General features: G+C 43.7%; 1 protein-coding gene across 1 annotated transcript; it reads left to right on the forward strand.

The window, feature by feature from the left end:
• Positions 1–413: 413 nt before the first annotated feature.
• jkamp (jnk1/mapk8 associated membrane protein) lies at positions 414–26,773 on the forward strand. The gene is made up of 7 exons (XM_056296021.1): positions 414–520; positions 993–1,072; positions 9,572–9,726; positions 11,028–11,234; positions 15,594–15,775; positions 20,158–20,234; positions 25,163–26,773. The coding sequence occupies exons 1-7, from the start codon at positions 517–519 to the stop codon at positions 25,379–25,381; spliced, it is 924 nt and encodes a 307-aa protein (XP_056151996.1). The 5' UTR covers positions 414–516; the 3' UTR covers positions 25,382–26,773.
• Positions 26,774–27,032: the final 259 nt, after the last annotated feature.

The following is a 27,032-nucleotide window of genomic DNA, read 5'->3' on the forward strand; positions in this document are numbered from 1 at the left end:
TTTTTCTTCTCTCGATTGGTTTAATATGTGTGTGTTGTATTTTGAATGTTTTGTCTATAAAAAAAAAACGCCAAAAAAACAAAAACCCACGAACGCCAACAGTCCCATAATCCCTTGCGCTTGCCCAGCACGTAGCCGCGGGCAGTATTTTTGCAGCGTAATCAGAGTCTTTAGTCAAATTAATATATAACGTCTATTACAGATGGGGTCAGTGAGAGAAGTAAAGCACCATTTAGTTGCGTGTGTTGGTGGAGACAAGGTTTCTGGGAGCAGAATCTTGTTTATTTATCGAAGTACAAGTCCTTCGGGCTGTGCGCCACACGCCAGCCCGGCAGAGGCGGTAGTAAACCATAGAGTTGGATGTCAGCGGAGTGAGGCGCCGTCGCTGCCTAAAATCTGCAGAGGAAGAAGAAGACGAAGACGACAAACACGAAGAAGAAGAAGAAGCCCATAACGATGATCAAATGACAACAGTGCACAACACAGGGCCTACCTTAACTCTTACATTGGCTATAGATGGGTGAGTTTAATTATGTGTAGTTACCGTAGTGCTGTCATAACTAGGACTTTCCAGTTTCGTCACGTTTATTCAATTTCTAACGTGCTAGTTCGCAGTGTGGTTGCTCAGCGCAGCTTTAGCTGTGGGCTAACGCGTCTCGCTAAGCTAGGTAAGCTAAAGCTAGCTTGGGACCGGTAAGGGGAAATGTAAAAATGTGGACTTTCGATTATTTGTTTTTTATTTTTTTGCAAGGGTCAGTGTTTAAACTAGTCAGTGTCCTTCATGTGCCGTAGTGCTACTTAAATACACAACTGTACTTTGCCGGTGTCATCGGTTTTTTTAAACAATATATCTGCAAGGATGCATGTTTAAGGCTTCTTCGCATCATTAACACAGTTCATAGAGTAAACGTTGTGTACTTTGTTTCTACTTTTATCGAAGTGACATCCAGTTGTAGCGCTAACACGTATTTCTTTTTGTTATTTTGGTCCAGATGTGTCCATGAGCGCCACCTGCCCAGGGCGGTACTGTGGTAGGATAATTGTCAACGGATCAGTGGAAGGAGATTGTGGTGTGAGTAGAAAACAGTAGATTTTTTATGTGTGCATCTATTCGTACCCTTTTGTTACTCTTAGATGGGGTCACATAAGCTTACCGTAGGCAGCTATGAGGAATAAATCAAAAATATTTTTTTTAACCTGTCTTCAGTCAGCGATAGCATTCTCAACGGTGCATTCTTTTAGGTCCTTTATCATCACCTAATCTTCTGGCTTCAGGTCGTGCAGCTGACCCTCTGTTGTCTGAGCTCACCTGCATGTGAATAGAACTCAGCATTTTGTTTAGTGGAACAACAGTAATAAAGATCACATCCTCCATGAGGTCTGAGCTGAGGACCTGCCTTTGCGGGGGAAGGGCTATTCCAGTGTTCATGGGTCTGCCTGTGAGGATTTCAAAAGGCGACAGACCTGTTGCAGCCCTCCCTCTTGCTCTCATGGCCATCAGCACTAATGGCAGTGCTTTTATCCATGTGGGTCCTGTCTCATCACAGCATTTGAACAGTTTATTTCTAATCGTCCCATTTTCTCTCTCAACTGCTCCACCGCTCTGTGGATGATAGGCACAATGTTGCCTCAGGTTCATTCATTCATTCATTCATCATCCAAGCTGCTTATCCCAACCGGGGTCACGGGATGCTGGAGCCTATCCCAGCAGTCATTGGTGGGCAGATGGGGAGACTACCCTGTACAGGCCGCCAAGTCTATCACAGGGCCGCTGCCTCAGGTTAATACCCAAAAATGTTAAGTTGTAGCACTCTATAGAACTATTTACAAAACGAGTCCCTCCCACAGTCCAGTGACATGCAGGTCAGGTGAATCGGCCATACTAAATTGTTCCTAGGTGTGAATGTGCGTGTGTGTTGGCCCTGTGATGGCCTGGCGGCCTGTCCAGGGTGTCTCCCCGCCTGCCGCCCAACGAGTGCTGGGATAGGCTCCAGCATCCCTGCAACCCTGAGAGCAGGATAAGCGGTTTGGATGGATGGAGTCCCATTATCACTGCTGATTTTCCGTGGTATTCCCTGTCTGGGAATAATTGTTCTTACTAGCACCTTTGCTACTGTGGAGGCATCTGCTTCCCCTGTAGGCAAAACGTCAAGCCATTTAGAAAGCATATCAACAATCACAAGACAATATTTCTCTCCCTCACTTGGTGTTTGATCACCTGCAGATGGATTTCATTGACCTAACGGTTGGTCCAGGTGGCTCGAGGCTTGTGTGATTTGCCTGGTTGTGGCATTATTTTTCAAACAAATTAAACAGTTTGAACCACAACTTTGGTAATAATTGTGAAGCCTTGTAAACCAGTGTTTGTTTACATGGTCCTTCCCATGTGCCAGTTTTACATAAAAAGGAAACAAACACTTGGGCAGGCAAGGACGTCTGTCCTCAGACTGCCATACATTATTTACATATGTGTACGCTTAGCCTCCTTTTCCCCCCTTTCTTCTTTCTGTCTCTCTATTTTATCAACACAGACATCATAAAACCTCCTTCTGTGTCTACAGTCTGTGTGAATGGTCTGTCTGGGTCAGTCCTAAACTAGCCGTGGTGGTCACAGTCTGTTCTAGTTGAGTGAGAGCTGCATCAAGCAGCCTCTGTCTACATCACATTGTCTGTTGGTTTTAGTTCATGGCCATGCGTAATAGATAATAGTGGAGCCTCCAGGGATGCACAGTCACAGATCCACTGTCAACAGTGGCCTGTCACCCCTAAAAATGACATTAATTGCCTCCTAGTGAGAGGTTTTCAGATTTTGAGGATGGCTTCGACTCATTTTGGTTCACCTTTTTTATTTTTTTTAGCGATCTTGTGACCTAGAAAGGTGACTCCTCGACAAATTGCAATTTACTCAGACTGGCCTTATGGCCCTGCTCTGCCGATGTTTTAGCAATGCAATGGTACCAATCTCATAAGCATGTTTTGTTGATGAATAGATCATCAAATCATCAACATACTGTATCAGCGCGCTCCCTACTGGATGATCCAAACCCTCCAGACTTGCATGCAAATCCTGAGAGTCGACTCTACATAACCTTGTGGCATCCTGGCCCACATATATGTTTCACCCTGAAACATGAAAGCAAACCAATACTGAGAGTCTGGGTGCACACGGACACTGCTGCATTTACTGTTCGTAAATCTGGCTTGACTCAGCACTGCGCTGGCTGATTCTGCCCCCTTATCTTAATTGACCTTTCGCAAAGTCCCGCCCCCCTTAGTTACTGTTGCTATGCCCATCAAGCATTTCAGAACTATCCAGGAAAACACCAAAACATGAAGGAAGAAATCAGCGCATTGTGTGGGTAAAAGTAACAGTAATAATACGTTAGCTGTATTAGCTATCAATAATAGCTAGTAGCAAGCTTAGCGTGGAGCAGACAGGTATTTGTGTTGATTTTGGATGGATTAAGCTGGCCATGGGGTCTGCTATACTGCCAACTCTATTGCCCACATTGCGCTTCTTGTGTTCTGGGTTTCGGGAAGGGAAAGAAAATTACACCCCTCCAAACTTTTCAGATATCTAGTATCCGATTTGCAGATCCCATAGGCACACCGTTTCAGCATTTTGCTGTGTGTTTGAAAGCTTGACAGACCGTTGCTAAGGTAGGATTGGATAAGCACCGTTCTGGGGCGGTACTTTGCGAAAGGTCAGTTGGGAAGAGAGGCGTCCGCACTGTTGATTGAGCACATGGGATAATGACTCCTGCTGCCAGCAAACTGTTAAACACTGGTGTGATACCTATTACTGCCTCTGGTTTGAGCAGATATTGTGCCTGACATGGACCGTATGTGCTCTTGGGTGTCACATGGAGGGGTTCAGCCCCTTTAACTAACCCCACATCATAATTATCTGTAGCTCATAAAATTCGTGGCATCTTGCAACTCTAGTGAGTGAATGGTTAACTGGGGGACATTTCCCCACCCCCTCAAGTTGAATTTACTGCTCTGTGCTAAGTGCACAGTCCGTTTTCCATAAAGGTGCTCTGAAATGGGCATCTGTATGCTTACATTCGGGGTGAGTATTGCACTCTTTCTGCCCTAGCCTCCCACATGCAGTCTTGTGAACACTGAGTGATCCCCGGCCCTAAATCCTCCCCCTGGATGTCACATGTTTTGGCTAGATACATGTTGTGTTGAGTTATACTCCCAGTGGAGCTGGGCCACGGCGGCGTTCGACACAACTGTCAATGCAAACATTATCATCATCCCACTACATCCCATCAGTAGTCAGTAGACCACTTTCTTTCCCTTGCCTGAACCAAACGTTCTCAAACTCATCAACTCCTTCACCTACATTGGCTGTAACATGCAAATTGAATTCCTTCATGGACATGTGCTGTGGTGACCCGTGAGTGTGTGCTACATATCAGAGGTTATTGATCTTGGCCCCGACGGCGGTAGATCCCATTGATATATGCACAGTGGCTTGCCGCGCCCTAATTGTACACACCGACCTGGGATGTTAGATACTCTAGTGCAGGAGTGGGCAGTCTTATCCAGAAAGGGGGGTGTGGCTGCAGGTTTTTGTTCCAACCAAGCAGTTACACACCTGTGTCTCCTAAAGAAGCTCCTCAGCAAAGACCCCACTGGTTGATTAGTGGGATCAGGTGTGTAACTGCTTGGTTGGAACAAAAACCTGCACCCACACCAGCCCTTTCTGGATAAGGCTGCTACTCCTGCTCTAGTGACTTCATTCCTGTCTCTGTACAATATAATATCAAGCCCAACGCACACATCAAATATCTGGCTAACAGTTTTACAGGGTAACATTTGGAAAAGAGGAGAGTGCTTTTTTCCCCTTTTCTTTTTCCTCTCCCCCTGTCACCATTTTACGTGACAACTGGCAGTGATGTGGTGTATACTTCTCTTACTGCGATGCCTGGTGCTCCTACAGTGTTAATATAGCTGCCACTCAACTTTTTGTGTTTTTGGATTTTCTCCCCTTCTTTCTCCCCAATTGTACTTTGTCAATTACCCCACTCTTCCGAGCCATCCCGTTCTCTGCTCCACCCCCGTGCTGATCTGGGGAGGGCTACAGACTACCACATGCCTCCTCTGATACTTGTGGAGTCATCAGCCACTTCTTTTCACCCGACAGTGAGGAGTTTCGCCAGGGTGACGTACCGCATGGGAGGATCACGCCATCCTCCCCAATTCCCCCTCCCCCCGAACAGGTGCCCCAACCGACCAGAGGAGGCGCTAGTGCAGTGACCAGGACACATAACCACATCTGGCTTCCCACCCCCAGACACGACCAGTTGTGCCTGTAGGGATGCCCGACCAAGCCGGAGGTAACACGGGGATTCGAACCAGCGATCCCTGTGTTGGTAGGCAATGGAATAGACTGTGATGCCACCCACCACTCAATTTTGGGGGAATTTGAAATTTTTTGAAAAATTTTTTTTTTTATTACTGAAACTTTAACTCCGGAGTCAATGTAATGTATTTTTTCTGCCACTTTGAAAATAATTTTGAATAAAACGTCAAATCTCATTTCAAATAAAATGTCAAATCTACTCATTTTTGTCATGTTGAATGCATCTTTGTGTGTGTGTGTGTGTGTGATGTCAGGGGTGCATTTACCAGGATCCGGAAGCTTCCCCTTCCCCACCGCCAGTCACGCTTCATCTTCGGTGTACACACTGTGTGTGTGTGTGTGTGTGTGTGTGTGTGTGTGTGTGTGTGTGTGTGTGTGTGTGTGTGTGTGTGTGTGTGTGTGTGTGTGTGTGTGTGTGTGTGTGTGTGTGTGTGTGTCTCCAGTGAGTCCCAGTCTCTTTCTTGCTTCGGTCTTCTTGAGGGCCTGCATTGCGGGGTTCTCTACTCGGAGCTCGGCCTCTGCTTCGAGGGGGACCGACACACCTTCTGCTTCTCCGTCTGCCTCTTTTGGGGCTCTGTTGAGTCTGGAACTGTGCCAGCTGTGCCATTTGAAGCTTGTCAGTCAGCCGAGCTTTGGCTTGTTGTGCTGTTGTGTCTGAGAGTTTCATATTCTTTTCAACATGGATGATATGCTCTTGAACGGAAACCAAACCAAACATCCTCTGTCCCAGCCCACACAGTGTTTGCATATTTGATGGCTGAGTTCATCCTCAATGCCGTTCAGGAAACAGGTCTTAAAAAGCTGTTCATACGGGGAGTCATTTTATTCATCCGGTGGTGTTAGACCGCTGTTTTCTCTGAAAACGTTAGTCGTCTGTCTGAAAGGTTAGCCACAGTCTCTCCAGGATGCTGTTTGCTGTCCTCTATTGCCCCCCAGCTGATGGTGGCTGGGAAACTGTCTCTCATTCTGCCACATAGTTCCTCTACATGGCGCCAATAATCGGCATTGTCTGCCCAGTTATAATGGTCAGTTTCATCCCGGTTGTACCTGCCTGGTGTGGGGCAGGGCGGTCACGGGGCTCCATGTGATGGGCTCTGCTGCTGCAGCCAGCTGTTCTCGGGCCTCTTGATATAGACGGGCAGGCTGCTGTCTTGCTGCTGGTCTGTAGGTCTCTGATGAGCGGCTGAGAAGGGGAGGAGATCCAGGTCCTTCTGTGAAAGCCGAGGACAGGGATTATTTGTGCCCCCCTCCCTCTTTTATCTCTTCCCACTATTATTTTGCCTATTTCTTTTCTCCTTCTGCTCCTTCCACATTCTCATCAACTCTTTTCAATCTTTCGACCTTTTGCTTTTTCTTCACTTTCATATTTTCCAATCTTATCCTGCCGTTTTTGCAGCTGTTTTTTTTTTCATTTTCTTCAGCTGTTTTACAGTAAAACTACCAGTTTCAGTTTCGTTTCCCACATTGAAAGCTGTTTACATGAGTCATCACCGTGTCTTTCACACATAATTTTCACACATCCTGTCAGACAAGACTTGTCAGTCAAAAGTTTGCTTTGTTTCTTCCCCATTCTGCTATCCTGCCTGGAAATTTCCTGTCATGACCATTCAACTGACATTATTCATTATTTCCTTTGCCAATGGGTCGTCACCCCTAAGTGAATGTCATTACCTTCAGATGTCTTTCCATGGTCTTCAATACGGTATCCTCATTTAAATAAAAAGCTGTATCACACAATTCCTTTTCCTTGATGCATTATGTCACCACCCACAACCCCAACCACTATTAATCAGAGCGCCTGGCTAAAGTTAGCTAGCTAGTAGCGAGCAGCTCGTGCTGAGTAGCCAGTCAGTGATAGTAACAGCATGAGAAGACCGAAAACATGTCTTCTCACATTTTCGGTGGGTGTCGGACTCCGCCAAGGTTGTCCCTTGTCTCCCATTCTGTTTATGATATTCATGGACAGGATCTCAAGGTGCAGCCAAGGTGAGGAGTGTGTCCGTTTTGGGAACCTCAGAATTCATCTCTGCTCTCTACAGATGATGTGGTTTTGTTGGCTTCATCAGAATGCAACCTCCAGCTCGCACTGGGGCGGTTTGCAGAGTTAGCAATGGTTCTCGACCTGAAAATGGTGGATTGCTCCCTCCGGGTTGGAGATGAGTTGTTGGCTCAAGTAAAGGAGTTGAAATATCCCGAGATCTTGTTCACGAGTGAGGGTAGGATGGAGCAGGAGATTGACAGGAGGATTGGTGCAGCATCAGCAGTAATGTGGACGTTGTACCGGACCGTTGTGGTGAAGAGGGAGCTGAGCCAGAAGGCAAAGCTCTCAATTTACCAGTCAATCTTTGTTCCAACCCTCACCTATGGTCATGAGGTTTTGGTAGTCACTGAAAGGGTGAGATGGCGGATACAAGCGGCTGAAATGAGTTTCCTCTGTAGGGTGTCTGGGCTCAGCCTTAGAGATAGGGTGAGGAAGTTGGACATGCGGAGGGAGCTCCGAGTAGAGCCGCTGCTCCTTCGAATTGAAAGGAGCCAGTTGAGGTGTTTGGTTCGGGCATCTGATTAGGATGCCTCCTGGGGGCCTTCCTTTGGGGGTTTTCCGGGTACGTCCAACTGGGAGGAGACCCAGAACTCGCTGGAGGAACTATATGTCCAATCTGGCCTGGGAACGCCTTGGGATCCCCCAGGAGGAGCTGGAGTGCCCTACTTAGCTTGCTGCCACTGCGACCCGACCCCGGAGAAGTGGCTGATGATGAGAGTGAGAGCATGAGAAGACGTGCTCCATTGTAGAAAGTGCTCTGTTCAGTTTGTCATTTACTAAGCAATAGTTGAAAATAAATAAATAAATAAATAATTATATATAAAATGTCTTTTGTCACGGGGAAGATCTGTTCATCTCAAACACATTCTCTATTGTGCCTGGGATGATGAGATGCTGTTAGTCTTGAGCCCTGATGAGGATGTCTGTTGGGGACTCTGTGAAGTTATGATGAAATGCCCTGTGATTGTGCTGCAAACCAATTTCCCCACGGGGACAAATAAAGTATCTATCTATCTGTCAGTCTGTCTGTCTGTCCGTCTGTATACCGTGTCTGTGTGTAAGAGCACAGAGACAGGCATTGAGGGAGAGATGATGAGAAAAGGAGGGAGAAAGTTGCGGCTTTGCAATTGTGACATTTCCACAAATTCCTTGAAAACCATATTTGCCGCTATGTAGTGCCGATGGTGGACCCTATGATGCTGGACCTTATCAATGCTCCAGGCTAATTTAGAACCGGTTCCCATTTAGAACCTGTTTTCGGGGAGCATCCCTATTGAGAATAAAGTTAATCAATGAATTTTGTTGATAACGTTAATTATTAACTTTCATAGAAGGTAACAATGTTGCTATTATTTCCATTTCTATGGCAAGCTAAATGCAGCATAAATAATCAACTCCGGCAGCGATCAATTAATTGTGAAGGCCAGTATCGAAATTGGAATTGGTCAGGATTTTGATATTTGTTTTAACAATTGATCGTGGCCAGGCATGGTTATTTATGTTGCATGTAGCTTGCCATAGAAATGAAAGTAATAGTTGAAACACATCAGATTAACTTTGAAATTGGCTGTAAAGGTGGCAGTTCAGTGCAGAACTCTGACTGGACTATGCCTAGAGACACCCAGCCCTATTTCAATTCTAAAAGGGTCTCTCACAAACTAAAGTGTTGAGTAGCATTTTCCACATAATATGATCTACTTAATACTGTTACTGGTGTCTGCTACTCCTAATGTGCTCTTACTTAGATACCAGTATCATCTGTGCCTACTGTTTTGCCCTTCTATTATCTGCGCTTACATCATATGTGCCCTTCTATTACCTGCACTTAGGTCATATGTGCCCTTCTATTGCCTGCATTTAGGTCATATGCACTTGTGACATTGATTTCTGTCATACTGATATTGCCACCTATCTCACTGCATTGCGTCTTGATTTTCTTATCACTCCCTCTTGATGATTTACAGCAAATGCACTTGATATATGGCACACGCCCCTTGCTTTTATGTGATTACTATGCCTATTACACAACATTAGAATTTAGATAACATTAGAATTTTTCTGCTAATTGCTTACTTTTTTAAGTTGCTTTGGCAAAAGTTTCTGTTAAATGAGTAAACTTAATTAGTTCACTTTTATTCTCTGTTCTGTCGTCACAGGTGTGTCCTCATGGTGAGCGGACCAACTCCGACAAAGTATGTGAGCGGTGCACAGAATCTCCAGAGCTGTATGACTGGCTCTATCTGGGATTCATGGCCATGCTACCACTGGTGTTACACTGGTTCTTCATAGAGTGGTATACTGGAAAAAAGAGGTATTAGCACATAGAAACAATGACGGACACACACACACATTTCATTTACATTCCTACGTTACATTATCATCTTTTATTCAAGTCAAGTCAATTTTATTTGTATAGCTGATTATCACAAATTACAAATTTACCTCAGTGGGCTTTACAGCAACACAACATCCTGTTCTTAGACCCTTGTATTTCTATCATTTAAATCTGTCATTTGTATGTTTGCACATTAGCGATATCCCCCAGCAGCAAGAAGTAATCGAAACAAGTTCAAACTTGAAAATGAATATATTATTTTATGAATCTATGAGAGTAGACTGTAAAACAGTATTAACTGATATTGCTTAAAATTTCACCCAGGTTGCCCACAGATTATTTTCCTTGCTGCTAGTTAGTGAAAACTGCAGTCCCTAAGATCTGACATTGTTTTTCATCCATTTAAATGTGATGATGATGTGGTGATTCTTTTGGAGACTTGGTGAATATTGAGCGTCCAACAGCATATTGGACACTCAGTGAATTCACAGTATAGTATAACAAAGCAAGTTCTAAGTAAGGTAATAGAGACTCAATTGTCTGTTAAGTCCTCAATTGGACTCAATTATCTGACGCCAGCAGGCAGGTTATTCCATAGGAACAGGGCCCGATAGGAAAAGGCCCTGCCACCAGCTGGCTTCTTTTTAACTGTGGGTACACACATGAGTCCTGTATTTTGAGAGCGAAGAGCTCAAGATGCAGTATATGATTTAAGGAGGTCTGACAAGTAAGATGGGGCAAGCCCATTTAGGATTTTTACATGTCAGCAGAAGCACCCTTGGCTAACGGGTCAGGCCCTTTAATTGACTGGCTAGCGCAGTCACCCATGGTGCGGGCATCCCGGGTTCACTTCCCGGCTGCCCCTGAATTTGCTACATTGGTGTCAGAAGTGGGATGGTGAGACCATGAGGCCATCAGAAGCATTTTTTCCCCCAGAGGTGTGAGGGAGTTGGTATGCTGAAGCGCGGAGACGCGCCTCCCGAAGGGGGGGGGGGTAGTGTAATGACTATGGATGACTACACTCGCTAGCTCTTGGCTAACAGGTCAGACCCTTTAGTTAACTGGTTAGCGCAGTCGCCTGTGGTACGGGTGACCTGGGTTCACTTACTGGCTGCCCCTGAATTCGCTACATCTGGAATAAATGTTTTTAGAAGATGGCCATAGACAATGACCGTCAGTGTTGGTGGCTTTTTCACTAAATGCTTCCTCTTTTGCTGTGTTCTTTTCTGTTTTCTTGTCCTTTCTTGTCCTCTCTTCCCCAACCCTCTGCCTGTCAGCTCTAGTGCTCTCCTCCAACACATCACAGCAATGTTGGAGTGCACCGTGTCAGCTGTGGTCACCCTACTAGTCAGTGAGCCAGTGGGCATGCTCAGTATCCGCTCATGCCATGTTAAGAATTTGTCTGATTGGTACACCATGCTATACAATCCCAGTCCAGACTATGTCACCACTTTACACTGCACACAAGAGGCTGTCTACCCACTGTAAGTATCTACACTCATGACACCCCCAGTTACCTACAATTCCATAATCGATAATAATGAATTCCATAATAATTCCATAATGAAGTCAAAATGGTTTGTTTTGTTCTTATCACCACTTAAAGACCCTGTTAAAAGACTGATGGGGTTTTAACCTGGTTCCCCTCTCTTGCCTGTGCTTTTCATCTCCCATAGAGCCTCGCAATCCACCAAGTAGAAAGCAGAATTTACAGCCCTGTCTTAAGGCTGGTTGGGTCATTTATGTGTTTTTTTTTTAACAAGGTTTATTGTCAATTTTCAAAACTCACCCATAACTACAACCCCAACCCACTGCCCATCCACCCTCCCCACACACCAATACAACATCCCCCACCACATCCCCACCCTGTCTGGAAATAACATAAATTAAACAATAACAAAAATTACCAAAGTAAACAAGTAAGAAGCATAAATTAAACGAGCAAAAGAAAAGGGGGAAAAATAACTAAAAAAATAAGTAACTGAGCAAAAGGGAAAGGAGAATAGAAGAGAAAGGGTTGAGAATTAGACTGCAATCACATCAACCCCTGTCACCCAACTGAGCATTTAACTCCTCCACAAAGTCTAAAAAGGGCTACCATGTGGAGTGGAATGTGATATAGATCCTCTCATGGTATATCTGATCTGATCTTTTCTGATTTCAATGACTGCATAACTTCTGCAATCCAACATGTGAAAGTAGGAGGGGAAGCCTCCTATTTATTTGAACAGTATCGGTCTCCTAGCTCATGGAGTGGTGTAGGCCAACAGATTTGCCTGAGTAGCATTTAAATGTGCACCAGCTGGAACGACCCCAAGATGGCACTCAGAGGTGGAGGTTCAAGTGGGAAATGTAAAACAGCGACCAAGGCCTCAAAGATGGAATACCAGAACTGAGTTAGTTTTGGGCAGGACCAGAACATATATAAGAGACTGGCAGTGGCTTCTTTGCGCTTGTCACATGTTAGGTCTAAATCTGGGTTAATTTTAGCCAATTTTTCTTTGCACCAATGAAGGCGGTGCACTACTTTGAACTGGATTACACCATGTCTTGTGCATATAGAGGAGGAGTGTATCCTCTTAATTACTAGATCCCAAGTTTACTTAGGAATAGACATTTCCATATGCCTCTCCCATTGATTTTTTTTTTTTGGTGGTTCAAGTGTTACTTTGCCAAATATATTAATTGCATAATAAAATTTACTGACATACCCCTTTTCAGCAGGATTAATTTCAAGATTGTGGTCAAGTTGGGTCTTTGGAGGCAGAACTGGGCAATGATTAAATTTAGGTCGAGTAAAATCATGAATCTGCAAATATCTGAAAGTGACTTTGAAGTACGTTAAACTACTCAGACCTCCGATTGAAAGATGCAAAAGCGTCATCAATAAATAGGTCCTCCAAAGTGAGTATTTCATTGAGTCTCCAAAGCTCAGAGGAATAGAGGAGACAAAAAACTGATTTTTTGTTTGTTTGTAATATGGCTACCAATAGGGAGATCTTTAAATTTGAAAGCCTGTCTAAATTGTTTCCAAATCTTAATAGACATATAACTGGGTTGTTAGTAAATGTGGATATAGGGTGAGCCCGAGGGAGAGCTAAGCAGAGAAGCAAGTGCAAAGATACATGAGAGACAGATGACATCCCAAAGGCTAACCAACATGGAATTTCCATTGTCTGTGAACTTAGACTGTCAAAAGGACAAGGCCCCTACATTACAGGACCAGTAATATTGCTATAAAATTGGTAAGGCCATTCCACCAACTTCATGGGGTTTCTGAAGAATCACTTTGCATATCTGAGGCAATTTTCCATTCCAAATAAATGATGAAATAAATTTATCTAGCGAAGAGACGAATGCCTTTTTAATATAAACTGGTATAGATGGAAAGAGGTATAAAAATCTGGCTAAGCGATTAATTTTAAATGCATTAATGTGACCTGTGAGAGATAGAAGGAGCCCAGACCAGCATTCCAGATCAAGTTTAGTACAGCCTAGCAAAGTTAGAAAGTTACATTTAAAAAGATCATTATATCTCCATAGTAGGGGTGTAATGGTATATGTATTCGTCCTGCGAATTTACGGTATGGACGTCATGGTTCGGTACATACAGCCATACGACAAATACGTCTGAGAGACAGTCACACTGACATAGTCTAATGGCGAGAGAATAGCTCATAGACTGTAAAAAATAGCCGTTCTGATCCCCATTCCAATCCATAAGGTGGCGATAAAGCACTTAAACGCTGTTTGTCAACCGTCATTAAGGAACAAGAACAGCAGAAGGCATGCCAAAACATTAAGCGGACGCTTTCACGTGGACTATGGCAGCGAGTGCAAATGAGAAACAGGAGCTAGAAGACCCGCCTGCTACTTTCAAATTAGCTGTGTGGGAAAATGTTGGGTTCGTAGTGGACTACAGCAGCGATGGAGAGCAAGTGGTTGATCAGACAAAGACTGTGTGTCGGCGTTGTTCAGCAGTTGTACGGTATGTCAGTGGAAACACATCGAACATGCTAATGCATATAAAACGACATCACCCTGTCACCGGAGCTAGGCATAAAAAAACCGGACAACAACAACTACTTATCCCCGCTGCTTTTAAGCAGCCTCTAGATACCAAACCTCAGTACCTCCCTACTAGCAAGGATGTTTTGTTTTCCTGTCTTTTTGGGAGGGTTGGGCTTAAGCTTTGAATGTTTAAATATAGTTTAAGTGGAACAAATTGAAACACTGTACAAGTTTTTTTTTTTTTTACTCTATTTATTTTGTACTTTTACATAAGAGATGCTTTCAGTTTTGTAGCTGATTGTGACCAATTGCTTTTTTTTATCAGCCTACATAGAAATATGACCTATGCAAGAGTGTGTGTTTGTTTGCAGGTCAAAATAAATTAAAAGAAATGCATTTGGGATTTTTGTTGCTTTTTTCCTGTTGTACCAAACTTGTACTGAACCGTGACCCCAAAACCGAGGTACGTACCGAACCGTGGCTTCTATGTACCGTTACACCCCTACTCCATATTACAATATTGCCAAGATAAGTACATTTGTTAGGTGAAATCTTGCATGGAAAAGAGCCAAGTGGACATTTATCTGCCACGGAGTTAATTGTGATTAGTTCACTTTTATGTAAGTTGAGTTTATACCCAGAAAATAATTGAAAATCCTTCAATTATGTCAAGATTTTAGGGATGCAGATTAAGGGGTCAGATACAAAAGTCAACAGGTCATCAGCAAAAAGTGAATCTGTATGTTCCTGGTCTCTGTGAATATCATGGAAGTAGTGCTTGTTGCCCAGTGCTATGGCCAGAGGTTCTATTCAATCAATCAATCAATCAATCAATTTGCATTTTATATAGTGCTTTTCTAGCTGCAACAGCCACTCAAATTTCTGGTCAGATCTGAATTTCAGACACCTGTTACAAGCCGTTTTCTGTACAATCGCTACCTATTTCGTATGCGTAAGGCCACCGAAATGTGATTTACAATGATTAACTTATTCACACGTATTACAAACAGATTTGACATGGGCCGTTTGAGACTATTGACATTAAGCAGACCAGTTGCTATCGCAAAGAGCAGGGGCTTAAAGGGCATCCCTATCTATTTCCTCTGCGTAACTGGAAAAAGGAATAGGTTTTATCATTGTACGTATTGAGGCCTTAGGGGACGAGTACAATAATCTGACCCAGGATATAAAATTATCACCGCAACCAAATTTTCGCAAAGTAAAAAAAAGAAAGAAGATAGTCCCACTCCACCCGATCGAAAGCCTTTTCCGCATGAAATGATACCATCTCCTCTGGGGTCTGAGAAGGCTTTGAATGTTAAAAAGATGACAAAGATTAAAAAAAGTGCCTGCTTTTGACAAATCCTCTCAGTATCTTCACATCAGTATTAAGTAGCGAGATAGGTCGGTAAGATGCACAATCAAGGGGGTTCTTACCCTTCTTGAGTAATATAAAAATTGAGGCCTCACATAACAATGGAGGGAGAGAGTGAGCACTGAATTATTCGCCAAACATTTCGGCCAATAGTGGGGAAAGAAGCTTAGAAAATGTCTTATAAAATTTAGTTGGGAAACCATCTGGCTCCAGACACTCGCCACTCTGCATGGTTCTAATTGCTTGTATTTCAGTTTCAGAGATGGGTTCCTCAAGTCTATCTTTAACATTCACATCAATGGAGGGGATCTCAACTTTTTAGAAAAAAAAAGTCCATTAACGACTGAGCTTCAGGGGGGTCAGAAGCATAAAGTTTTCAATAAAAAGTAAAGCTGCAAGCGGCGTTGGGAGGAGTCTGATGGCGTATGTCACTGTGTTCTCTTCTCTCTCTCCCTAGGTATACCATCGTGTTGATCTATTATGCATTTTGCCTGGTACTAATGATGCTGATGCGCCCCCTTTTGGTGAAGAAGATAGCTTGTGGCCTTGGGAAGTCGGATCGCTTCAAGAGTATTTACGCAGCTCTGTACTTCTTCCCCATCCTCACTGTGTTACAGGCTGTTGGGGGAGGACTGTTATGTGAGTACTGTGAGAGGTGGAAGTAACTACTACAGTCGCACCAGCAGTGGCTCGGCCACTTCAGCAGTAGCTGTGCACAGAGAATGCCCTCGATGTTGTTAACGTACCCAGAAGAAGTTGGTTTAAATCCAGTCAGTGGACATTAGTCTTCAGTTTGACGGTGTTTCATCATCCATCCGGATGGCTTCTTCGGTAATTCACGCCGGGTGTAGAAACCTCATTATTTAACCATGTGTTGTGCTACGCCTCGTTTTGAAAGCGGATGTGAGTGGGGACAGACGTTCAGAGCATGCAGTCTTCTGGCACGCTGTGAATATGACCCGGGCCGCCTCCCTGGTCCAGAGAGGTGACTCAGGCTGTGACTGCTCCTTCTCCCCTTCCACCTAACTTTTCCAGGACTGGGTGAGGGTGGCGCATAAGGGGAACCGCTGAGGCGGTGATGTTAGGCAGCATTATAGGCAATGGACGAATGATGCCGTATCTCTCACACACACACACACACACACACACACACACACACACACTTTAACATATATAGCCTCTTTGACTCCTCTTTCAAACCATGTGTACTCCCTCCTTGTCTAGAATGAGTACATGTACATGCTGGTCCTCAAAACAGTGGTTCTTTTCTTGAAAATGAATGTAAACCACTGAATCCTGTCTGCAGTGGTTCAATCTCGTAACACTCGCTCTATAAGCGTGTGTTATGTAGTGGTTGCTTGGTCTCACTTGTGTGTATGTACAAGTCAGTATACTCCTCACCACACTTTACCACGTGAACCACATGGCAGTGTTTATATTTTGATAAGAAGTCCTTGAGATGAACTAGGTGTTGTCTCAAGGCGTTACCAGGCTTAAAAAACACAAGGATGTTATGTTTGGGGCGTCCGGGTAGCGTAGTGGTCTATTACATTGCCTACCAACACAGGGATCGCCGGTTCGAATTCCCGTGTTACCTTCAGCTTGATTGGGCACCCCTACAAACACAATTGGCCGTGTCTGCGGGTGGGAAGGCGGATGTGGGTATGTGTGCTGGTCGCTGCACTAGCACCTCCTTTGTTCAGTTGGGGTGCCTGTTCAGGGGAGAGGGGGAACTGGGGGCAGTAATGTGATCCTCCCATGTGCTATGTCCCCCTGGTGAAACTCCTCACTGTCAGGTGAAAAGAAGCGGCCGGTGACTCCACATGTATGGGAAGAGACATGTGGTGGTCTACAGCCCTCCCTGGATCAGCAGAGGGACGGCTCAGAAGAGTGGGGTAATTGGCCGGGTACAATTGGTGAGAAAAAACCGTTCAGAGACCCGTCCCGTGCCACATATGGGATGACAACACAGTTGTGTCTGGGTTTGGTGTGCTGTTTGTTTACTGGTCTGTTTTTTTTTTCTTTTCTGTGGCGTTCACAGTGGCCAAAAGAAGGTGTGCTCTAACAGCTGTCCCCACTCACGTCTTTTTTCAAAAAGGTGTGGCCCTACCATGGGGATCAATAGTGAGGTTTCTCCACCTTGCGTCAGAACTGAAGAAGCCGTCGAGTTGAATGGTGAAACATCTTCAAACTGAAAACCAACATCCAGTGAAAAGATTGAAAGCTCCCCTGGATCGTCTACTAACTGGGTGACTGAAATGTGTCTCCGTAGACATGCTGCTAATGGTTTGTATTTGTTAAATTGCTCACGATGAAACTTTGGTCTTTACTCCAAGAAAATGATGCCAATTAAATAGGATCAAAACTAAAACGACAACAAAGTTTTCTTTTTTTAAATGTATTTATTTCTGATTTTCCCCCTTTTCTCCCAATTTAGTGGCTAATCGATCCCTATTTTAGTTCAAACACCCACCCTCGTACTGCATGCGTTCGCCAACTGCATCTCTCTGGTCGGCAGTCTTGAAGGAGACGCCTCGTCGCTTTTGTGACAAGGCGAATCCAGGCCGAACCACTGCTTTTCCCCACACACACAGAGACGCATTCATGTGACGAACACAAGCCGACTCCGCCCCTCCCCCCCGAAGACAGCGTTGCCAATTATTGCTGCTTCATTGACTCCGGCCATAGTCGGATCTGACGAGACCGAGGCGCGAACCCTGGTCCCCAGTGGGCAACTGCAGCGACTCAAAGCCATTGCTTAGACAGCTACACCACCGCGAGGAACTCATAACAATAACTAAGAGACCTCAGTTAGACCAATAACTGAGGTCTCCTAACTTGGTGAGGAGATCAGAGCAGGCCATTGCCTTTCTGAGAGAGGCGGAGGGCCCTGTTTGAGATGATGAACCTACATTCTGAATGGGAAGTTACTCAGACTTCTCAGACTTGTTCCCTGACCTTTAGGGTGCTCTGTTACTGATGTAAAGAGATGGTATAAACCAGTGGTTGTCAAACTTTTTCTGTCATGCCCCTCTTGGAGGTAGAAACATTTTCATGCCCCCCCCCCGCCCCAACAACATATTGACAAAATGGACCAAGTTTAACTTTATTTAAATAACATCAAGCTCATGAACACTCCTTTCACTTTTCTTTCAGTAATTACTGTTGTGCAAATAACAAACACAAGTTCTACTTCAACTTTATAAAACCTCTTTTTGGGACATTTGTCACTAGATTGCTCCATCAGTCTGTGTGCTTTTTCAAAAACAGAGAAAAATGAAATAAAATTTAAAAATCACTTCGCTAGAACAATAACAATGAAGTTCAATCCGTCCAAAAAAAAGAACAAATGCAGATATTTGGGGGAAAGGATGAGCAAGTCAATTTGTGAGATATCAGTATTTCCTTGATCAAGTCGCCCGCCCACATCTCAAGCTTTCGAGTGAACGCACTGATCTTGTCCGCCAGGTGAGGAAGGTGCTTGTCTCGGCCTTGAAGCTGAAGATTTAATTCATTCAGCTTTCAAATATATCGCTGAGATAGGACAGGTTCATCAGAAATTGTTCTTCACTAAACTTGTTTGCAACTTCATGCATACACTCCTCCTCCAGAAACACCCGCATTTCCTCTCTGAGCTGAAAGACTCCCGACAACACTTCACCTCGCGAGAGCCACCTAGCGTCGCTGTGAAACACCACAGCTGAATGTTCAGCTCCCATCTCCCCACAAAGTGCAGAGAACAGCCGCGCTCTCAGGGGTCTTGTTTTGATGACGCTGACCACGTAACAACATGGGTCAAAACCTGGTTTAGGTCCGGGCTAATCAGTCTTGATGCTAGCGCTGCTCTGTGTATGACACAGTGCGTCCATTGTGCGTTTGGCGAGACCCTCTTGATTAGTGGCTGCAGTCCCTTCGTTTTCCCTGCCGTGGTCTGTGCACCATTCGTGCAAACGCCCGCACAGTTCTCCCATTTCAGCCCAGGTTCTGTCAGGTACCAGTCCAGAAGCCTGAACAGCTCATCAGCCGTCCTGTACTTGGGACGTACCTGCAGAACAGCAAGTCCTCACACAGTGGCTCTGACGTGACAAAGCCAACAAGAGCAATAAACAAGCAGTCTTTACTGCTGTCAGTAGCCTCGTCCACTAGCAAGGTGAAACGTTTGTCTTTCAGTTTTTTTTTGGGGGGGGGGCATTTAACAATCACATCATTCATGGGCTGCTAATACGATTGACTGGCAGTATTCTAATGGTAATGGCGTCTCAACCAGAGGCTATCTTGATTTTGGCATGGGCGGCTTTATGTAAAATCTTGGTTGAAGTTTTTTTTTTATTTCATTCTTGTTTTTGTTGTTAAAGTACTTACAGTACAATAGTGTTAAATAAAATAAAATAATAGTTAATTAACATAATATAATATACATACTTATATATAATATATAATTTATATATAATAATTAATTATATATAAATTATATATAATTATATAAAATCTTTAATTTATGTATAATATATAATTATATATAATAACAAAGATAATTATATATAATATAAAATATAAAATAAAATTATAATAGTTAAAGAAAATTGTGTTAAAGTTAGTGTTAAAGAAAAGTGCTACACAAATAGTTATTATTTATTATCATTATTCTGATTAGTTCACTGACAGAATATTAATGGATTACAATTTAAGCAGATGATTTAATCGTTTGAGTCATTCATCAAGTAAAAGCTAACATGTTTGTTTGCAGTTTCATTAATGCTACAATTTGCTTGCCTTCCTCTGGTTTATATCATTATGAAATTAATACTTGCTGTTTTTTTTGGCTGTTGGTCAAAGTAAACAGTTTTAACAGTTTGGAACAGTTGCATCACATTGGATTCTGGGAACTTTAGACGGGCATTCAGTGTTTTTGATTTTAACAGACTGATTGATTAATCTAAAGAAAATAATTGATTTTTAATTGATTATGAAAATGATCATTATTTGCAATCCTAATTCTGGTTGCACTGATTGTCTTGCAGACTATGCGTTCCCCTACATCATACTCGTACTGTCCCTGGTAACCCTGGCTGTGTACATGTCTGCCTCTGAAATACAGGTAAGATATTCACTTCTGTGTGTAGTGTGTACATGTCTGTGCCTCAGCAGAGCTAGAGCTGCTAGATGCAGCAACAAATAAACACGGATGTATAACTGAAACGGCGTGACAGCCCGCTCAGCTCTTTGTACACTTTGTGCTACAAAAATACTTCAAAGTGTATGTGTTGGAGCCGAGTGGAGTACTAGCACAACTTACAGTGTCTGTGTCCAAGTGTGATGTTTGACTAGTGCTGACCATTCCACTATAGGATAAAAACCCTCCATCAAATGTACCACTTTTCACCAGTCCATCCCTGCTGCCCCGGTGTTCTGCTCCTCATGTTTTCACCCTCAAAGAAAAAAGCGATTTTATAATCTTCTTTCCTTGCTGCTAAGCTTCCCTTGGAAAGGAGCTTTCCTTGCGCCTTTCCTTCTTCCTTGTTTGCGGTGGTGATGGACAGGTTGACGGACGAGATCAAGCAGGAGTCTCCATGGACTATGGTGTTTGCGGATGACATTGTGATCTGTAGCAAGAGTAGGGTGCAGGTGGAGGAGAGCCTGGAGAGGTGGAGGTGTTCACTGGAGAGAAGAGGAATGAAAGTCAGTAGGAGCAAGACAGAATACCTATGCGTGAATGAGAGGGAGGACAGTGGAATGGTGAGGATGCAAGGAGTGGAGGTGATGAAGGTGTATGAGTTTAAATACTTGGGGTTAACTATTCAAAGTAACGGGGAGTGCGGAAGAGAGGTGAAGAAGAGAGTGCAGGCAGGGTGGAGTGGGTGGAGAAGAGTGTCAGGAGTGATTTGTGACAGCTATGTTATATGGTTTGGAGACAGTGGCACTGATGAAAAGACAGGAGGTGAAGCTGGAGGTGGCAGAGGTGAAGATGATAAGATTTTCATTGGGAGTGTGAAGAAGGACAGGATTAGAGACAAGTATATTAGAGGGACAGCTCAAGTTGGACGGTTTGAAGACAAAGCAAGAGAGGCAAGATGGAGATGGCTTGGACATGTGTGGAGGAGAGATGCTGGGTATACTGGGAGAAGGATGCTGAATATGGAGCTGCCAGGGAAGAGGAGAAGAGGAAGGCCAAAGAGGAGGTTTATGGATGTGGTGAGGGAGGACATGCAGGTGGCTGGTGTGACAGAAGAAGAGGCAGAGGACAGGAAGAGATGAAAACGGATGATCCACTGTGGCGCCCCCTAATGGGAGCAGCTGAAAGTAGTAGTAGTAGTAGTTTCCTTGCTGCTGAATAGCTAATTTCTAACCTCTGGCAGGCACCTTAATATAGTAGACTGTCACCTGATGTGTTGTCCCTTGTTGTAACCTTTGGTATAACAAAGGTTACAACAATGTTATCTAGTTTACAAGAGGGGCGTCCCGGTGGCGTTGCCTACCAACACGGGGCTCACCGGTTCGAATCCTCGTGTTACCTCCAGCTTGGTCGGGCGTCCCTGCAGACACAATTGGCCGTGTCTGCAGGTGGGAAGCCAAATGTGGGTATGTGTCCTGGTCGCTGCATTGGCGCCTCCTCTGGTTGGTCGGGGTGCCTGTTTGGGGGGAGGGGGAATAGCGTGATCTTCCTACACACTACATCCCCCTGGTGAAACTCCTCACTGTCAGGTGAAAAGAAGCGGCTGGTGACTCCACATGTGTCAGAACAGACATGTGGTAGTCTGCAGCCCTCCCCGTATCAGCAGGGCGGGTGGAGCAGCAACCGGGATGGCTTGGAAGAGTGGGGTAATTGGCCGGATATAATTGGGGAGAAAAAAGGGGGGGGGTCTAAAATAAAATCTAGTTTACAAGAAAATACTGATGATATAGGTGTAACGATACCAAATGATAGCATCATTATACCTTCAGCTAATCCTGTTAGCTCTTGCTAGAACTTACCATGTGTACCTAAAAGAATGTACAGACACATAAAAGTATGAGACATACGGTGTCCTCATCTTACCACTGACTTGTTTTGGGGGGATGGCTGTAGATTAGATACTCGGTTGCCAATGAGCAAGTGCTACTCACTAGCACCCTCTCTTGCTTCTAGAACAACCTGAATTCTCTGCAGCATTGATTCAGCAATGTGCTGGAAAACATGTTTTGGGGATTTTGCTCCATGCTGACTTGATAGCATGGTGCAGGCCTACTTTCACTCATCGGTTAACGCTGCTCCTCTTCTGCTGCGATAGGCTTTTTGCATTATCCTACTGTTACATTATCCTATTGTTAGGTTATCCTACTGTTACGTTATCCTACTGTTAGGTTATCCTACTGTTACGTTATCCTACTGTTATGTTATCCTACTGTTATGTTACCATACTGTTAGGTTATCCTACTGTTAGGTTATCCTACTGTTACATTACCATACTGTTACATTATCCTACTGTTAGGTTATCCTACTGTTACATTATCCTACTGTTATGTTATCCTACTGTTACGTTATCCTAATGTTATGTTATCCTAATGTTACGTTATCCTACTGTTCGGTTATCCTACTGTTACATTATCCTACTGTTAGGTTATCCTACTGTTAGGTTATCCTAATGTTACGTTATCCTAATGTTACGTTATCCTACTGTTACGTTATCCTACTGTTACGTTATCCTACTGTTATGTTATCCTACTGTTAGGTTATCCTACTGTTACATTATCCTACTGTTAGGTTATCCTACTGTTACATTATCCTACTGTTAGGTTATCCTACTGTTACGTTATCCTAATGTTACGTTATCCTAATGTTACGTTATCCTACTGTTAGGTTATCATACCGTTATGTTATTCTACTGTTACGTTATCCTACTGTTGCGTTATTCTACTGTTAGTTATCCTAATGTTACGTTATCCTAATGTTACGTTATCCTACTGTTAGGTTATCCTACTGTTAGGTTATCCTACCGTTACGTTATCCTACTGTTACGTTATCCTACTGTTGCGTTATTCTACTGTTAGTTATCCTAATGTTACGTTATCCTAATGTTACGTTATCCTACTGTTAGGTTATCCTACTGTTAGGTTATCCTACCGTTACGTTATTCTACTGTTACGTTATCCTACTGTTGCGTTATTCTACTGTTAGTTATCCTAATGTTACGTGATCCTAATGTTACGTTATCCTACTGTTAGGTTATCCTACTGTTGCGTTATTTTACTGTTACGTTATCCTACTGTTGCGTTATTCTACTATTAGGTTATCCTACTGTTCGGGCAGTCTCATTAACAGCGTTGTTGTAACAGAAACGTGGGTGTTTTGTATCTGTGTTTGACTCGTGCTGGGTTCAGGTTGTAAAAGGTTATAGATTCTTAGGCTAACAGCTGACGCAATGTGGAACTGGAGTTGGCCCCGCCCACTGCTCCTAGTGTATAGGAACTGGAGTTGGCCCCGCCTTCTGCTCCTAGATAGGAACTGGAGTTGGCCCCGCCCACTGCTCCTAGTGTATAGGAACTGGAGTTGGCCTTGCCTACTGCTCCTAGTGTATAGGAACTGGAGTTGGCCCTGCCCGCTGCTCCTAGTGTATAGGAACTGGAGTTGGCCTCGCCCACTGCTCCTAGTGTATAGGAACTGGAGTTGGCCCCGCCCACTGCTCCTAGTGTATAGGAACTGGAGTTGGCCCTGCCCAATGCCCTTAGTGTATATGAGCTGGAGTTGGCCCCGCCTTCTGCTCCTAGTGTATAGGAACTGGAGTTGGCCCCGCCTTCTGCTCCCAGATAGGAACTGCAGTTGGCCCCGCCCACTGCTCCTAGTGTATAGGAACTGGAGTTGGCCTTGCCTACTGCTCCTAGTGTATAGGAACTGGAGTTGGCCCCGCCCGCTGCTCCTAGTGTATAGGAACTGGAGTTGGCCTCGCCCACTGCTCCTAGTGTATAGGAACTGGAGTTGGCCCCGTCCGCTGCTCCTAGTGTATAGGAACTGGAGTTGGCCCCGCCCACTGCTCCTAGTGTATAGGAACTGGAGTTGGCCTCGCCCACTGCTCCTAGTGTATAGGAACTGGAGTTGGCCCTGCCCACTGCGTCTAGTGTATAGGAACTGGAGTTGGCCCTGCCCTCTGCTTCTAGTGTATAGGAAGGGTTAAACATGTAGGACAGATTTCATGAGTACTTAGAAATGACTAAATATAAATCTTATAGATATAAATCTCAAATCTTGAATCTGTCGGCACTAGCATGCTGTTTCTGTGCTTCTGCGTCACAGCCCTTTCTCCGGCATTGTCTCGGGTTCGGCACCTATTACAATCGGCATTATGAAGGTCTATAATTTATCCATGATAAGAAAAAATTATCACAAGCTGTTATGTCACAAAAAGTGCATGGCTAGACCTCATTCAACCCAACCCCTCGTGATTACACACATGCATAAAACACACTAAACCATACGGAAAATGTATTTATTTGTCCCCCCCCCATCTTTTTCTCCCCACCTGTACTTGTAAGTAACAAGTAACAATAAAACAACAATAAAAAAAATCTGGATTTTTTTCAGTGAAAATCGGTAAAAACCGAAAACGCTGAGCTTTGCCAATGGAGCATAGTCCATCTGGCTGTACTGTGAGCTTCATGTTTCTTAAAGGGGATATACTATATCATGATGTATGAAGGCATAAGCAGTTGCCCGACTAAAACCCCAGTGAGAATATTCAGTAAATATGCAAATCTCTCAACACTGGAGCAGTCAGCGAAGTTTCCGTCAGTATGACTCTAAATGATGCCCAACTACTACTACTACTACTACTACTACTCCTACTACTACTACTACTACTACTAGTACTCTTATAACCAAAATAACTGCTTATTTTTGTCCCCTTGAACTGGGTGGATGAAGTTATTGAGTTGTATGTATATATTTAAGTTATAAGTATCCATGGTAATCAGTACAAACTCCCATAATCTTTCTCTCTCTTTACCCTTTTCTTCCTTCTCTTCTTCCTTCTCACATTTTTCATTCCTCTCCAGTCTTTCAAGAGCCTTGTGGAAAAGAAGAAGCGTCTCGTTGTTCTATTCAGCCACTGGTTGCTCCACGCTTATGGTATCATCTCTGTCTCGCGACTGGACAAGCTGGACCAGGACCTGCCACTACTAGCTCTGGTGCCCGGGCCCACGCTGTTCTACCTCGCAACAGCTAAGTTCTCAGAGCCCAGCCGCATTCTGACTGAAGGGGGCAGCGGGCACTGACCTGGAGCTTTTAACAGACAGCACATTTCACACATTGCTGCCACCAGAAGATAACCAGGCCTCTCCTGAAAACATAAATACTCCACAATATACGCTTTACCAGTAAAATACTCTACAATATACGCTTTACCAGTAAAATACTCTGCAATACACGTTTTACCAGTAAAATACTCCACAATGTACGCTTTACCAGTAAAAGGTCTGTATTCAGTATTTGGACAAATCCAAAAGCTACCACCTTGTTTTGTGATCTTAACTGCTGCGTCCTCTTTGAAGGCTATTCGGACCTGTGAGCCACCTGACTTGTGAGCCACCGCTCTGCTTCCTGTGTATTTTAGGTCAGCATTTAAGATGTGAGTAGAACTTGTTTGTGTCCAGAAGTGAACGTGATCAAGCACGCCGTTTCACATGAAGTTACAGTGAAGTTGTTGTGGGGGACCAGCAGACAAACGTAAAGAGGGCTAGCTCGTTCATGACATTCATACAAGCTGAGTCATGTGACGCAGTGACCGCAGCGCCGTAACTAGAACTGCTCGCATGCCGAGGACTGATGAACCTGTTTTAACTGCTCAGACTTCCAAACATCTGTATGAGTTCCCCTAAATCCTCCCTGTTTTGACAACAGTTTATTTTTATTTTTTATACACCGCATAACTAGTAATGCGTTTTGGACATTTGTATTTTATCCGAATAGCGTGTACTTATATAATTACATTTATTAAATGGGAATACTCATTTAAGTACACTTTGTGGTTTTTCCTGATTTACCTATTTGTATCTTTTTGTACTTGAAATGAAAAAAAAAAGACAAGTTGCAAAAGAATAATAACCTCATGTGATACATTTTTGGCTATAGTGCTCTGTAAATGGAAAACTGTATCGTATCAGGGGATAAATAGCACATCTGAGTTTGTTTCAGATTGTTCGTTAAGAACTTAACGTGTACAAGAATGTTCTGGTGGATGACAGTATGTACTGCTCATTAGGCGTTGCCTGAATTAAAATGTCTCTAACATGCAGCTTGTAGGGGAAATGTATAGGGCAGGAACCGTTCACCTTGTAACACCAGTGACCCTTTTTCTGTCTTTCTTTTAATTAATTTATTTATTTTTTTGGACGTGCACCAACAATTTTTCATTGATAACCACATATTGCTAGCTGTTTGCATATTCATTACTGGAGCTTGTGCTTGGGGCTGAGGTACTGAGTAGGATAGGCTTTTTTGTTTTAATGATCCTTGATGTACATACTTTATTTGTTCAAGTGTAAATATCCAGTGGCGTCCCAAGTGTTTTTGACATCAGTTGCTCTCGTCAGAATATGCATTGGTTGTTATCAGTGAGCATTTACTGCTTTGCATCCACTGTCTGCACTGAAAATAAACACATAAAAATGGAGTTGTCTACTTTTTCAGGTGTTTAATTTATACCTGAATGTTAACACCTGTTAACGATTTGAATAATGTCTAAAAATCAAAAAGACAAAAGTTGCTGACGGTCCTCTTATGTCCTCAAAAGGTCCTCCTAACACCGCCACAACACTCCGACAGACAGTGCCAATGTTCTCCAGTGCAGAAATCTGGGTGGTTGGGGAATCTGGAGTCATTACGGTTAATTTAATTACTACCATTCAACAACCTCTGTTGATATTT

Source organism: Lampris incognitus, chromosome 16, assembly GCF_029633865.1.
Source record: "Lampris incognitus isolate fLamInc1 chromosome 16, fLamInc1.hap2, whole genome shotgun sequence".
In the NCBI taxonomy this organism is placed as follows: Eukaryota; Metazoa; Chordata; class Actinopteri; order Lampriformes; family Lampridae; genus Lampris; species Lampris incognitus.